General features: G+C 36.0%; 2 protein-coding genes across 2 annotated transcripts; one reads left to right on the top strand and one right to left on the bottom strand.

The window, feature by feature from the left end:
* Window positions 1–5,128: 5,128 nt before the first annotated feature.
* Window positions 5,129–7,196, top strand: alkbh7 (alkB homolog 7). Its single transcript, XM_024272725.2, has 4 exons — window positions 5,129–5,534; window positions 6,405–6,578; window positions 6,654–6,778; window positions 6,948–7,196. Exons 1-4 carry the CDS (start codon window positions 5,262–5,264, stop codon window positions 7,066–7,068), a joined length of 693 nt encoding a protein of 230 aa, XP_024128493.1. The 5' UTR covers window positions 5,129–5,261; the 3' UTR covers window positions 7,069–7,196.
* A 202-nt stretch (window positions 7,197–7,398) lies between these two features.
* On the bottom strand, window positions 7,399–13,106 carry gtf2f1 (general transcription factor IIF, polypeptide 1). The gene is made up of 14 exons (XM_024272724.2): window positions 12,828–13,106; window positions 12,581–12,637; window positions 12,100–12,146; window positions 11,760–11,832; window positions 11,409–11,602; window positions 10,907–11,077; window positions 10,621–10,826; window positions 9,256–9,406; window positions 8,923–8,978; window positions 8,708–8,839; window positions 8,559–8,632; window positions 8,311–8,452; window positions 8,091–8,229; window positions 7,399–7,831 (listed from the first exon to the last, which is right to left on the bottom strand). The coding sequence occupies exons 2-14, from the start codon at window positions 12,590–12,592 to the stop codon at window positions 7,627–7,629; spliced, it is 1,602 nt and encodes a 533-aa protein (XP_024128492.1). The 5' UTR covers window positions 12,593–12,637; window positions 12,828–13,106; the 3' UTR covers window positions 7,399–7,626.
* Between the last annotated feature and the right edge of the window lie 722 nt (window positions 13,107–13,828).

The following is a 13,828-nucleotide window of genomic DNA, read 5'->3' as shown; positions in this document are numbered from 1 at the left end:
GGGGTAATGATCGCAGCACAGCGTTCTCTTGTGTGACCTGACTGATTGACTCTCCGCATATAGCCGTCTCCATGACTGGGAAGTCGTTGAGCTTTTATGCACATTTAAGGGTGACCGGAAGAATGAATCCGTCTCACCTTTCCGATCCGATCAGAGGAACCTGCGGGAACGGAGGCTGATCACGGGGCGACCTTAAATGACTGCATGATATACCGGAAAAGAGACAACCGGACTTAACAAGGACAGACAGAGAAATGATTTAGATAGATAGATAGATAGATAGATAGATAGATAGATAGATAGATAGATAGATAGATAGATAGATAGATAGATAGATAGATAGATAGATAGATGTTTCAGCACCATGGACAGCGCCCCGGTTCTTCAGTTTGAAGTCAGATCAGGATCTGCTTAAAGTAAACGAAAAACAGATTGTAAATTTGAAAGCAGTTTAAAACTTGAAAAACATATTGAAAACTTTAATCAATTATTAAATAAATTGAAAAATGAAGTTAAAATTTTGAAAAAAATAATGTTGAAAACTTGTAGGAATTTTTGAAAAAAAAAAAAAAAACTCCAAATAAAACTAGGATCGAAAACTCAAAAGTCTGAATTGAAACTGAAAATGGAGAACTTAAAGCAAAGAATGAAAAACGAAAGTTGAACGTACAAATAAACATTATTTTTAAATTGCTTTTTTTTAAGTTTCAAATTTAATTTTTTTTCTCAATTTTCTTCAAGTTTTCAATACTATTTTTTCACATTTTCAATTTTATTTTCTCAAAATTTCAATAATTCCTTCAAATTTTCAAAATATATTTTTCAGTTTAAAATTGCTTTGAAATTTTCAACTTTTTTCAAATTTACTATCCCTGTTTTTTTAATTTTCAATCTGTTTTTTTCGTTCATTTAGCTTCATACTTTTGTTCCTCCACTCTGTTTTTTTTTTTTTTGGCTTTAAAGAAAAATACGAAAAATTTGAATTTATATTAAAATAGTTAAGTTAGGCACATATCCTAATCAATGCCACAATGTCTAGTCTGCAACCTTTGACTCTCAAAAGAGCCATTCGGGTGATTTAACACCAACCAAAACCCAGTGGAGATATAAAGTCTTCACTCACCCTTTAGAAAAAAAGATACTGACTTATATTTATGATTTTGCCACTGACATGATACATTTAATTAAGCTTTTGTGTTTTTTCTCGGCATAAATAAAGCATAAACATGAAGAGAAAATATTTTTTATTTAAATATGAAATAGTTTATTACTTTTGATAGAGCTTTGCATGACTTCCTTTCAAAATAAAATACATCCTACACCATAGGATCATGTCAATGCAGCAAACGTTGGAAGTGTAAAGTCATCAATGATAAAAAATAATAATAATAAAAATGTTTATTCTACTTTTTCTGGTGCATTTCAGCCACAAATTCATAAATATAACCAACAAAGACTAAGTCAGAGCTAGTTAAGTGACCACGGCCATATATTAAAACCATGAGAGACACTTTAAATCTTTGAATTTGTTCAAAAATAGAATAATTCTGGTTGTTCTTATGGACATTATTTATTTTCTGTGATAAATGAAGCTCAAAATAAGTCCAAATGTGTCAGAATGACGTAAGTAAAGCACAAAGGATTGATGGAGGATTACGACTACTGTTGTTAGGATCCTTGTTGAATGATCCATACCATCCTTCAACTGTTTGAGAATGAGTTGAATAAAGTTTAAGTTAATTTACTTTTTTAACTTTATTACTTTCTTAGTTTTTCCTTTAGCTACTTTTTCAAATTTTTAACACATTTTACTTTACCTTAAGAGGCACAATGGAGGGGTAAGAGTCACATGTAGCTCTGGTTGCAGACGTCTGGTCTAGTTCTTTTCATAATGATAGAAAATTCCATGTTTGATTTGGTTTTCTTGCATTTTCAGTTCAAGTAAATCTGCTGCAGCAGGAGGATCCTATTAACCGAGGGGGTGTTTTATTTTGAAAGGATCGTGCACATGCTGCTGTCAAAAGTGAAGAAGTTAAAGTAGTTATTTATAGAATGTAAAAATGATATCATTCTTTTTATTTATTTTGTCCACTGGATACTTTTGTGGCAATGCTACAACACTTTTATGATTTTTAAAAATATTTCAATGCTGCATTTAATAAAATATAGATTTAATGGCTACATACACAAAATTAAAAAGGTATATATTTTTAAAAGTTTAGTGAGACATAGTGGCTCTCGCTGGGTTTGTAAGAATCTGGACCAAATGGCTCTTTTTCCGTTAAAGGTTGCAGAACCCTTTTTTGGACCAATAAGGGTCTGGAGCTCTAAAGTGTCCATGGTGGCTATTTGACTGTGAAGAACATTTCCAAAGATTACAATTATCAGTTGTAGTTTTGGCTCATTTGTTAGAATTGTTTAAGCTTTGTAATTTGCATACAGGTATTTAATTTGTCAGAGTACCCAGCAAAATGATATTCTTAGAATAAGCTTCAATATTTTTCATCTTCTGCAGCACAAGATTGTCTAATTGCTTTTACACGTTCAAAACTTGCTTCTTATGTTGTCATGTTTATATTCAATTGTAAATGGAGAAAAGGGAGGAGGACACACTAAAGTCATGATGAAAACAAACGAATCTGCTGCAGCAGAAGGATCTTATTCCACACATGGTATGTTTTATTTTGAAAGGAACTTGTATGTGCTGCTGTCAAAAGTAAGAGTTCAATCTGTTATGCATAGAAAAACACAAAACTATAGTTATTTAATCATTGGAAATATTTAAAAGTGTCATTTTTATAAATGAATAAAGACAAAAAAATAAATAAAATGTATTTCCTTTGGAACTTTGAGGCTCTCAGTGGGTTTTGCTCAGTAATGAAATGGCCTGAATGGCTTTTTTTAAGTTAAAGTTTGCAGATTTCAGTTATAACACACTTACATATGGCTAAAATTAAGAATGTTTTTACGATGTTGCTTGAACCATGATGGAAACTCATTTTTTAACACATATTTTATTGCTAAAGCCCTTTTACTCATTTATAATCAAGTTGTCATTACTAAAATAATAAAAAAAAAACATTGACTGGGATATATACACCAATCAAACCATAATAATAAAAGTAATAATGTGGTTATAAATGTAGGTAATTTCTGTCTTTACTCAAAGTGTGTGTTGGAAAATAAAATAAGTGATGCTGCTTAAGTTGATGGAGAAAGTAGTTAACTTTTAATGACTTTAGTCAGAGTGGAAGGATGAAGAACTGTCGGTTACTTAGGACCTAAAAAGACGAAACATCTGTAAAAATGATATTCCTAAAAACGTATTCATTCTGTCTCCGGAGATAAAAAGGCCTCCACGTTTCTTCTTTGTTGTTTTTGTTCTTCTGTCTCATGTTTTAAATGTTCTGTGCTTGGGATGCTGGAGCTCTGAAGCAAGAGGCCTAAAAAGGAGTGGCGTGACTCAATGATTCATAAAGCTGAATAATTCAAAGGCCGTGTGCATGTAGAGCACTCCGCCCCTGCTGAACCTGGTCCTCCACACACAGACTTTTATGCAAACCTCTGCAACATCGGTCTGCATAATGCACAAGCCGGAGCAGTCAAACATCAGTTTCTACCAAGTTATAGGCCAAATTTACTGAAAAAAAAATCATCCTGCGAGCAACAATTCAATTATCTGTATTTATAAAACCTAAAATGACACTGTTTTCTTAAAGTATCATCAAATGCATTAATAAAGCCTTCATGGCATTTACACAATATGGAGAACCTGCAATCCACTCAGTTCATAACTGCACAAATAAATAAAAAGTAAATAAATCTCCTTACTTTCTCACTCATGTTGCAAAAAGTTGCCAAACCTGGACTTATAAATAACGGTATTGAATTTCCTGTCCTAAATCTTTACCTTAAAAATGTGGGATTCCTGTGGCTGGGTGAATAGCATGCTGGGAACTGGACTGTGGTACTTACATCAGCATCAGATACATAAGGGATGGGTGTTTTGGATGCTTTAGGATGAACCTAAACTGCCAAAAAAATCTAAAATTTATTTTTTTATTTGTTTCCTTTCTTTAAGACGAATATATATTATTTTTATGTGAGGTTTCTCTGTTTTTTTATCTGCATTCCTTTACAAAAACAATTAAAAAATCTTATTTTAAATTCTATTTCAGAAATTATTTTTAAAGACAGCTTTACTTAATCTAAATTGATACATTAATCAGCTATTAAACACAAAATCTAACAGCACTATGCTGTGTGTTTTTTAAAGAATCAAGCCTAAATCTCAGATGCTTTTATAAATATTTTATTCACCTGTGTTTACAGCTCTGCTGTTGACATGGAAAACTTCTAGATGAAATTGAAACATGAATGTTTTTTTGTTGTTGTTACAACCAGCATGTTGTAGGAGCCACTGTGGTAGGCGCTCACTGCCCTCCACAGTTCACTTAGAAGAACAGCAAAATTATGTTTAACTTTTTCTCTGCAAAGCTGTATTTTTGTGTCATTTTCCTCAACAATGCAAACATGAAGGGAAAAGAAAACGCTGAACCTTCTGTCAGCAGTTAACTTTACTCTTGGAGACCATGTGCACATATGCATTGTAAAAAATGCAAACATAAAAAAAATACATTTGGGCCAACTTACTTTAACATTTTGCTTGAAAATGATGATAAATAAATAGACACTTAGATTAAAAAAAAGGTTTCAAATGTAAGTTTTTCCCCACATATAAAATGTATTTACATGCTTCTCAATACAAGCTCAAGTTGAAAATCTCTGTCAGTCAAGAAATTGACTATTTTAAAATGAAACATTTTTTCTAAATAAAAATGTTTGTTTTCTTTTTGAAAACCCCTATTGAAATAATTAGGGATACACAAAATATCTAAGAATTAAAATTTTATTTATAATAGAAAAAAAACTTTCATTTATTTTCTTTCTTTTTTTTTAAATCATTAAAAAAAACACATTTTTTTAATTAAAGCCTCTTGTCAAGAAGTGAGGACCTGTGTAGGATCAAGTAAAAGAAGAAGATGGATGGAGAATAAATAAATAAATAAATATTGACTACTTTTCCCACAATTCTTAGCGGTTTTAGAGCAGGCCATCCAAAAGTGACTACTTCTCCCACAATCCCTTGCGCTCCCAATATGGCGCCTTCGTTGATATTATGACATTTGCTAACTTTTCTAGGTGTTTGAGTCAAACAGAAATGTGATATTTGTTCGACAGAAATTGCGCCAGTTGAGAAAATGAAATTATTTGTAACATTATTGAAACACAGCGGCAAACCAGCGGCTTATATCAATGGTTACCTGCGTCGTCTGAGTTGTCGCTGCAGCAGTAGCCTCGTAGCGGCGCGAGACGAGCTAATAGTTGGGTCGAGCCGGGAGCTGGAGCGAGCTCTGGGCGCCCAGGTGGACGTGAGGCCGTGCTTCATCACTGAAGAGGAGGAGGCTGCCCTGCTGCGAGAGCTGGAACCGGGGCTGAAGAAGAAACGCTACGAATTTGACCACTGGGACGATGTAAGGGAACGTATCGAAACGAATAAAAACAACCTGGCTGTATAGCTAGCTTCCATAATGATATAATTAGCAACAATTGAAAGACCCACTCTGATCATAATATAAAAAAGGCGTGTAGTTACATTTTTAGTATATGTTTTTCATTTAAATGAGTTGGAAAAATCTTGTAGCTGTGACGTAGAAGATACTACGGCAAGCAATAAGCTCCTTGCTCCGCTCCATTATGATGCATCCACTTACAGATGACTAGATCCATGTACGTCTTTGTTTTCCTTGTCTGAGGCTTCTGTCTCAGAACTTTATGACTGGATAGCTCTGATACTGCTCGCCATTTTTATGTTTGGTTGGAGGTGTGGGGGGCTGTAAGCTAGCGGGATGATAAAGGGATGATGGGAAGTGTGTACAGGCTTACTCCACAACCGAGGTGAATTTCCAATGCTGCTTGACCTAGTAAACTTTTTTTTTTTTAATTTGGCCTTTAAACATTTTTTTTTTTTTTAAAGAGACCACTGGGAACAAATTAACAATAGATCAAAATATGATTGGAGAGGGACTAGAAGGGGTTTGCTGATACTACTTGATTGGTTGGTTATTTTATTGTTAGTGGCTTCAAGTCTTTTAAATCTGTTTCCAAAATGTAATAAATATATAATAAATAAATGTAACATTTGGAAAACAGTTTAACCTTTCAGGGATTTTGATTTTTTTTAAACTCACGTTATGGGAGAAATTTCATTAAGACATCAATCGTCTCTGACGTCACATTTTGAAAGTAGTTTGAGCTTGTTTTCTTTTTCAAAGGTTTAATGGAAATAGTTAAAGTATTGTGCTGAAACTATTCTATTGTAAATTTCCTTTTTCCTCCTTCAGGCAATTCATGGCTACAGAGAGACGGAGCGTTTGTCGTGGGGGCCAGCTTGTGAGGTCATCCTGAATCGGGTCCGATCAGCCGCTTTTGCTGAGGGAAGTCCTCTTCTTGGCCCCGTCCACGTTCTAGATTTGGACAAAGCTGGCTTCATCAAGCCCCACATTGACAGTGTTAAGGTAATTATTCAGGATAGGCATGCAACCACATCACAAACATACGTGTATGCGTTTTAATTTTCTGAATTCTTTCAGTTTTGTGGAAGCACCATTGCTGGGTTGAGTCTTTTGTCAGACAGTATCATGCGTCTGGTTAAGGAGGATAACCCTAACGAATGGCTGGACTTGTTGCTGACGCGGCGCTCCCTTTACATACTCAGGTACAGACGCATTTATCGGCTGAATTTTGTCTCAATTTTTAAAAACACTATTCTGAAAAAAATTACCAAAATAATCAGCGACCAGGTAATGTAAATAAAGTGTTTCTGCCTGAGAAGTGTGAAAATACCCAACATGCTTTGCTGTAACAGACCTCTTTGACCCGTGCAGGGACCAGGCCAGATACGACTTCACTCACGAGATCCTGAAAGACGAGGAATCTGTGTTCAGCGGACAGAAAGTTCCCCGGCAGCGTCGGATCTCCGTCATCTGTCGGAACCTTCCAAGCTGACGTCAGACTTCAGATTCACGGACAGAAAGAGCAGCTGATAAATGAAGGCTTTGAAGTTTGCTCAGTATATTATGCTTCAATGTTTATATTGTAAATTATAAAATTTATTAATATAATCAATAATTTGACTTTGTTTTTTAACTGTGGTCATTTATATTGTCTTGAGTTTTCATTTTTGGGAAAATTCAAGAAGTGTTTTCGATTAAAAAAAGAAGAAATAGCTAAATATTCTGCAGATTTCTGGTGGATTAACAACACATTTGTGAACATGAAGGACCCCAAAATAGCTGTCTCACCAGCTGCCATTTCTAAAATCCACAAAAAACAAACTGAGATTTAAATTTTATTACAGAAGGTTTAAGAACAAAAAGCTATTGTAACATTTTAATCAAAAATTCTAAGTTAAACTATTTTCACGACACTGTCCAGAGATTGGGACTCAGAGTTAAGTTTTCAGACGACAACTGAAGGTTTTAGAAGACATTTGCGGAGAGTTGAGCTGGGCTCCAGCGTCACGGATGAGGAACCAGAGGAGGTCGTCGCTGAAGATGAGCGTCGTCATTCAGTGAGGTAGAAGTGCATCTTGTCGTTGATGTTCTTGCGCTCCGGGTTGAGGCGCTTGAGGATCTGCGCCAGCACGTTGACGGTCTGCTCGCTGCTCAAACCTGTGCGCTTGGTCTGGAACTTCTTCAGCAGGTCTTTGGTGGTCATCGGCTTGCGGATCAAGTAGCGCCGCACCGCTTCTTCGGTCAGCTGCACATCACTGGAGGGGGGAAACAAAAAACACAAAATTACTTACAGTTACTTCTAATTGTTAAATTTATTCCCGTGATTCCACATTTCATTCACCTGGATGACTTAAATAATTACAGAGGAATAACAGAAGATCTGGATGAAGGTGTCCTATTTTCTTAGTGCTTTTGAGCTACACTTTTAATGATCAAATTCCAAAAGCGGATTGTTTTCTCACACATGCCCGGATGTGCAGGATTGGTTTTATGTGCCTTAAATACTCAAAGTACCTTGAGCTCGGGGTGGATTTGCCTGATGAAGGTTGAGGTGTACTCTTCCCTGAGGGTCCTGGGCTCTGAGAGCTCGGCTCCATTTTAAGCCTTTTGGCAGCTGGGGAGTCGGCACTAGGACCCTGTGTCGGTCTCTTTCCTGTAAAAACAACATGTTTGATCACAACAACAAACTTCAACACTTTGCAGACGCCGGTTGTTCATCAGCACAAGAACCTGCCTTGCTCTAGTTTGCTGGCGGCTGCGCGTAACGTGCTGGAGGTGGAGGCGGAGTCAATGGAGGGCGTCCCAGGTCGGCTGCTGGTCCTGGAGCTGCCCCCGGAGCCACGGCCTCCCCCACGTTTGGGGGGCGTACGCTTCTTCTGAGAAGAGGAGGTTAATAAAGATGCTGTAAATATTAAACCCTGCCCCCTTTGATGGATAATTATGATATTTAAAGAGAAATTACATATTTCTCTAAACACTAACCGCCATGAACAAAGCAGAGGCTGTCTCTCCCTCGATGTCGCTGTCGTCTGAGGGGTCCGACTCCCCGCTGCTGTCTGCGACACACAAACCCACATGACTTCTCTCTTCTAATGTACCTCCTATCATCTTTAAAGCCAGTCAGCTGATACCTTTTTTCTTTTTCTTTTCCACTTGAACCGGCGTCTTCTTCCCTTCCTCTTCCTCCTCTTCCTCCTTTGCTTCTTCTTCATTCTGGTTCTCCTCCTCGCTCTCCTCCTCGCTCTCGGATGCTTCGTCTATGCCTTTGTGTTGGAGCAGAAACCATTTAATTTATCTATAAGAGATCATTAAAAATAAATACATAAAAAAATAAATAAATAAGAACCTTTAGGGTGCTCCTCTTGTTTGTTTTGCTTCTCTTTTGTTGGTTCCTCGTCTGAGCTAAAAAGGGAAAAAAGGACGTAAAAACAATCAGACTGATCTAATAGTGTCCAGAATATGAAACACACATCTATCTTTTTTTAACCCTTAAATACCCGAGCTCCAGTGTTTATGTTCTTTGATTTGCTGAAACTTTTTAACCGTTTACACGATACTTCTAGCATATTGTGAAGGAGAAAAGCGGCGAGAGCTCGTTAAAGATTTTGTGTTAAAGCATCACAGATGACGCCTGAGGTGTTAAAGCAGTAAATATGTTTGTGGAGGCTGAGCGGCTGACCTGCTTTCATCTGACATATAATCCACCTCTAGACCTTCATAGTCTCCATCATCACTGTCTTCCAGCGCATCCTTTTCACTGTTCTTCTGCTTCTTTTTCTTTGCTTTCCCTTTGGCTTTGTCCTTCTTCGGTTTTGATTTGTTTTCTCCATCTGGAAACAATGAAAAAAAAGAGGAGATGGAAGCTGCAGATGAGGAAAAGGAACTGAAAAAATTCGGAAAAACAGGTTGAACGAACTAGGGCTGCCACGATTAGTCGACTAATCGACTATTAAAATAGTTGACGACTAATTTAATAGTCGATTAGTCGTTACTTTATATTGTATGGAGCCATAGTGTAGTAAAGTTGAACAAAGTTGTGTTCAGGATCAAAAATGCACTTTTTTGTGTGTAGTAAGCTTTTTTTTGTTATCCTCTGTTTTTTTAGACTAATTTAAAGTTTAGCTTTTATTTTAGCAACATGCTAATGTTTTGGGGCTAATTTGTTATCTACTAGATTTTTTTAGGCTAATTTAGAGTTTAGCTTCTATTTTAGCAACATGCTAACGTTTTTGGCTAATTTGTTATCTACTGAGGTTTTCATAGGCTACTTTAGAGTTTAGCTAATAGTTTAGCAACATGCTAACGTTTTTGGCTAATTTGTTATCTACCAATGTTTTTTTAGGCTAATTTAGAGTTTAGCTTCTATTTTAGCAACAGGCAAATGTTTTTGACTAATTCAGTTTACTCAGTAATGTTAGGCTATTTTGGAGTTTAGCTGGCATTTAAGCAACAAGCTACCTTTTTGGGCTAATTTGGAGTTTAGCTCATATCTAAGCAACACAGTAAATATTTTTGCATTTTTGCATGTATTACGACTTGTTAAGCAATTTTACAAAACAAAAATGTTTAGAAATGTGCTTAAACTTCTGTGCTCTTTCATAGTTCTTTAACAAAATTTCCAGTCTTTTAGCAAATTTAAAAGCTTTTACAATTTCAGCAAATCCCTTCAGCAATTAATGCAAATACTTGCATTCACACAAGCATTGATGCTAATTTTCTAGTTATATTTGAAACAATGAGATAAAAACTTTTTCTTTTGTGATAAATAGTTCCTTTGTTTCAGATGCCGACATCATTTGATTTAATCTTGTTTTAATACCAGAAACCAATGAAGGACAAAGGCTGTACAATTCATTAAAGGTTTCATAAACTATCATCTTAATTGTTTTTATTTTTAGTTAGTTTAAAGCTAATGATGGTTAAGATGTGTGCTTTACATCCACTTTGCAGATGAACTGATTAGTTGACTAATTAGAAAAAATAATAGGTGATTAGTTGACTATTAAAAATAATAATTCGTGGCAGCACTAGAGCGAACTCTTACCATCTCCCATGCTGTCATCGCTGTCGTCGCTGCTCATGTCCAGGTCCTCTTCTAGATCATGAATCCGCAGGTCTCCACCCTTCGCACCCCCTTTCTTTTTCTTCTTCCCGGGTTTGTCGGCGTCGTCTTCATCCTCTTCACCGCGATCTTGTTCCCGGAGACGTCTCTGAAGCATAATGCTGAAGTGATTCACCACCTTGTTCCGCCTGGACGAAGAAGGAAATGACTTAAAACATCTACAGAAAACGTTTTCCATCAGCAACTCTCTATAATTCCAGCTGCTAACCTGCCCCATTCCTCCTCAGCTTCCTCTGCAGTCAGAGTCCGGTGCTTCGCCACCGGCGTGAAGTTGTACCAGCCGTGAACGGGGAACGCCTCGAAGGCTCCATCAGGACACTGCGTGAAGATGTAGTAGGACGCGTTTTCGGTGACGCCGCCCTTCTTTATGCCTTTGAACCTGACGCAGACACATGCAGAAAGACAGAAATTATAGCCAGACTCAATATAGTAGAATTTAAATAATAGCAGAATCTTATTGCAATTCAAATTTAAGAAAAAAATTGTAAAAATTGAAGGATATTGTGAAAAATTGGTCAAAAAGGTGAAATTTACATATATTATTACACAGAAAATATTTTTTTCCTAGGATTTAAATATATATATATATATATATGTATATTTTTTTCTAAGAGAAAAAAAAGTAAGTTAGTGTAACCTGCTCATGCATTTTAAAAATCCAATTAAATAAGTAACAAAAAAGGAAATATTCAAGTCACTTCTCTCTTTACCTCTTGCCGGCTTTTCCATTGACTTTTAAAATCCACGGCTGATCCTCCACCTTGAACTCTCGGGTCACGATGCCAAACTTCTTCCGCCGCGCCTCCTCGCGCTGCTTTTTGCCAAACTCACTCCCCGCCCCTCCCTCTGGTAACTCCTCCTCCCCGTATATCCGCCGAGCGCTCATGTCTCGTTCCATCCGAGCCTGTAGAGTGACAGAAAGCATGATCTGTGGTTTAGGGTTTAATCCCTGTATTCTGTGACAAATATCGGAATTCCTTTTAGGAAGCTTTTGATTCACAGTTTTGTTTAAAATTCTGATTTGCATTTTTGGAGCAAACAAATTCAGATGTGAAGCTCACCTGCGTCCAGGCAGAACAGTTGACTTTGTCCCCAGAATTGAAAGCCATAATGTTGTACTTTTTGCTTGTATTTCTGTGTAAGAAAATATTTCAACTGTTATCTTAGGAAGGTCAGAGGTCATGTTGACAAATTTATAACTGCTTTTACATCTACTTTTAAAGAGTAAAAGTGTATTTTCTGTTATAGAAGCACTTGATTTTGTTTTTTAATTAATACATATGTTAAGGAAAAAAAAAACTTTCAATAAAACCCAAAAAAGAAACATTTGGCGTGTGTCAATAGAAACTCACTGTATATACGGCAATCAGCATTAGCACATTACTGCTTTTATGTACTCACTTGGGGACTCTCACTGTGTATTCTGTAGTGGAAGAACTGCTGCCCCCCTAGTACATGGAAAGTAAACAAACAAAAAAAAAGGTATTTCAATAAAAAGTTTGAAACTGTACAATGACTAAAGACCCTCTATGCACTAACTAGCACGTGAAGATTACTTTCTCCTATATAAAAAACAAGACAAATGGAGCTGATTATAATTGAATTAATGTTTTAATTTTTCTATCAAATCACACTAAAACATTGTGAAGGAGAAAAAAAATAGATGAAATCCCACCAACGAAGATTGTACTTAATGCTGAAATTGGATATTTACTCTGTGAAAATATAAGATCCAACCCAAATATGACTGCGTGCAATTCCATTGATAAATTGTTGTCTTCTGTAGAACATGTTAATACAGTTTTTAACTGTAACCGGACGCTAGCGGGTTAAATGAAGCAATAAAATGTTGTTTGTGTGTAGAATTCAAGTCAGAACTCACCAGAGAAGTCATGATTGTTTACCAAGCACTTCTGGATATGCCAACACTTCTCTGAAGCTGTTTGGGTGTTAAAAGAAGAATAAAATAAATTAGTTTTAACAAATTTTTGTATCAACGTTGGACGTTTTAAAATGAAACTAAGTTGATAAAGAAAATGGTTTCATAGATGAGTTAGAATAAAAATGTTCAACAGCTAAATGTGAAACGAAATCTGGTTTTATTGTGAAGGGAAATAACGATTCCTCACCAGGTCGTAGATTTCAAACGGTGGCTCGGATTTAAGAACAGATCTCCAGCAGCAGGTTAAACGACCCAAAGTGGTCGTTTTAATCCAACTTTAGACCCAGTGACGATGCATTAAAGGAAAATTAAATACAAAAATAGTGTTTTTAAAAGAAAAAGCGGAGCATCTCAGGGAGTAAAACACCACCAGAATGGTGTACCGGTGCGCGCTGGTGCACCGTATCCGGTCCGTCACTTTTTCAGAGTCGATAGGAAACCTTATCACGTAACAAATAGTTCCTAGGAGACAGGGTGAAAATGCAAGCGAAAAAAGAAACAAACAATCAAAAACAGAAAACAACAACAAATAAACACAAATAAATAAAAGCAACATAAACAATCTACAAAAAAAAAAAAAAAATGAAAGTAGCTTAGAAAATATTCTTTTGAGGTGGCAAATGTGACACAACTCATTTTTTATGCTTTTCCTCTCTGGAGTTAAATATTTAATGTAATATTTCCATCTGAGGCCAAATGTTTGAAGTAAGTCTGAACAAGCTCTTCAAATGAATGAATTAGTTTGTTATTTTCCACATGATTATCAATGCCTGCACTTAAATATGAGCAAATGCATTTTATATTTTATTTGGGTGAAAAACAAAGTTTGTTTTTGTTCACAATGTTAATACGACATAATTCTGAGCAAGTGATTATGATATGGCTGTGATTGGAGATTGGAGGGAAAAGACGTGGTGTAATTTTATCAATGGCCTCTAGATGGTGGTAATGGATCAAAAATCTTATCACCAGTTTCTGGGTTTGTTTCATCCTCTTCCTACTATCAGTATGCAAATTGGATCAAGAAATTATGCAGTGCAAATTTACTTTGCACCTTTTTTTTTGTTATTCTGGAATAATAATATTATAATAGGAAAAAAGTGACTGAGCTGTCAGGCTTATGTAAATGTGCAATCTGTTTGGGTTGTTTTCATTTTTAATGCTTTGACTTCTTTTTTGGAACTAATC

The sequence above is a fragment of the Oryzias melastigma genome, linkage group LG8, assembly GCF_002922805.2.
Source record: "Oryzias melastigma strain HK-1 linkage group LG8, ASM292280v2, whole genome shotgun sequence".
In the NCBI taxonomy this organism is placed as follows: domain Eukaryota; kingdom Metazoa; phylum Chordata; class Actinopteri; order Beloniformes; family Adrianichthyidae; genus Oryzias; species Oryzias melastigma.
This window is presented reverse-complemented; position numbering and strand designations above follow the sequence as displayed.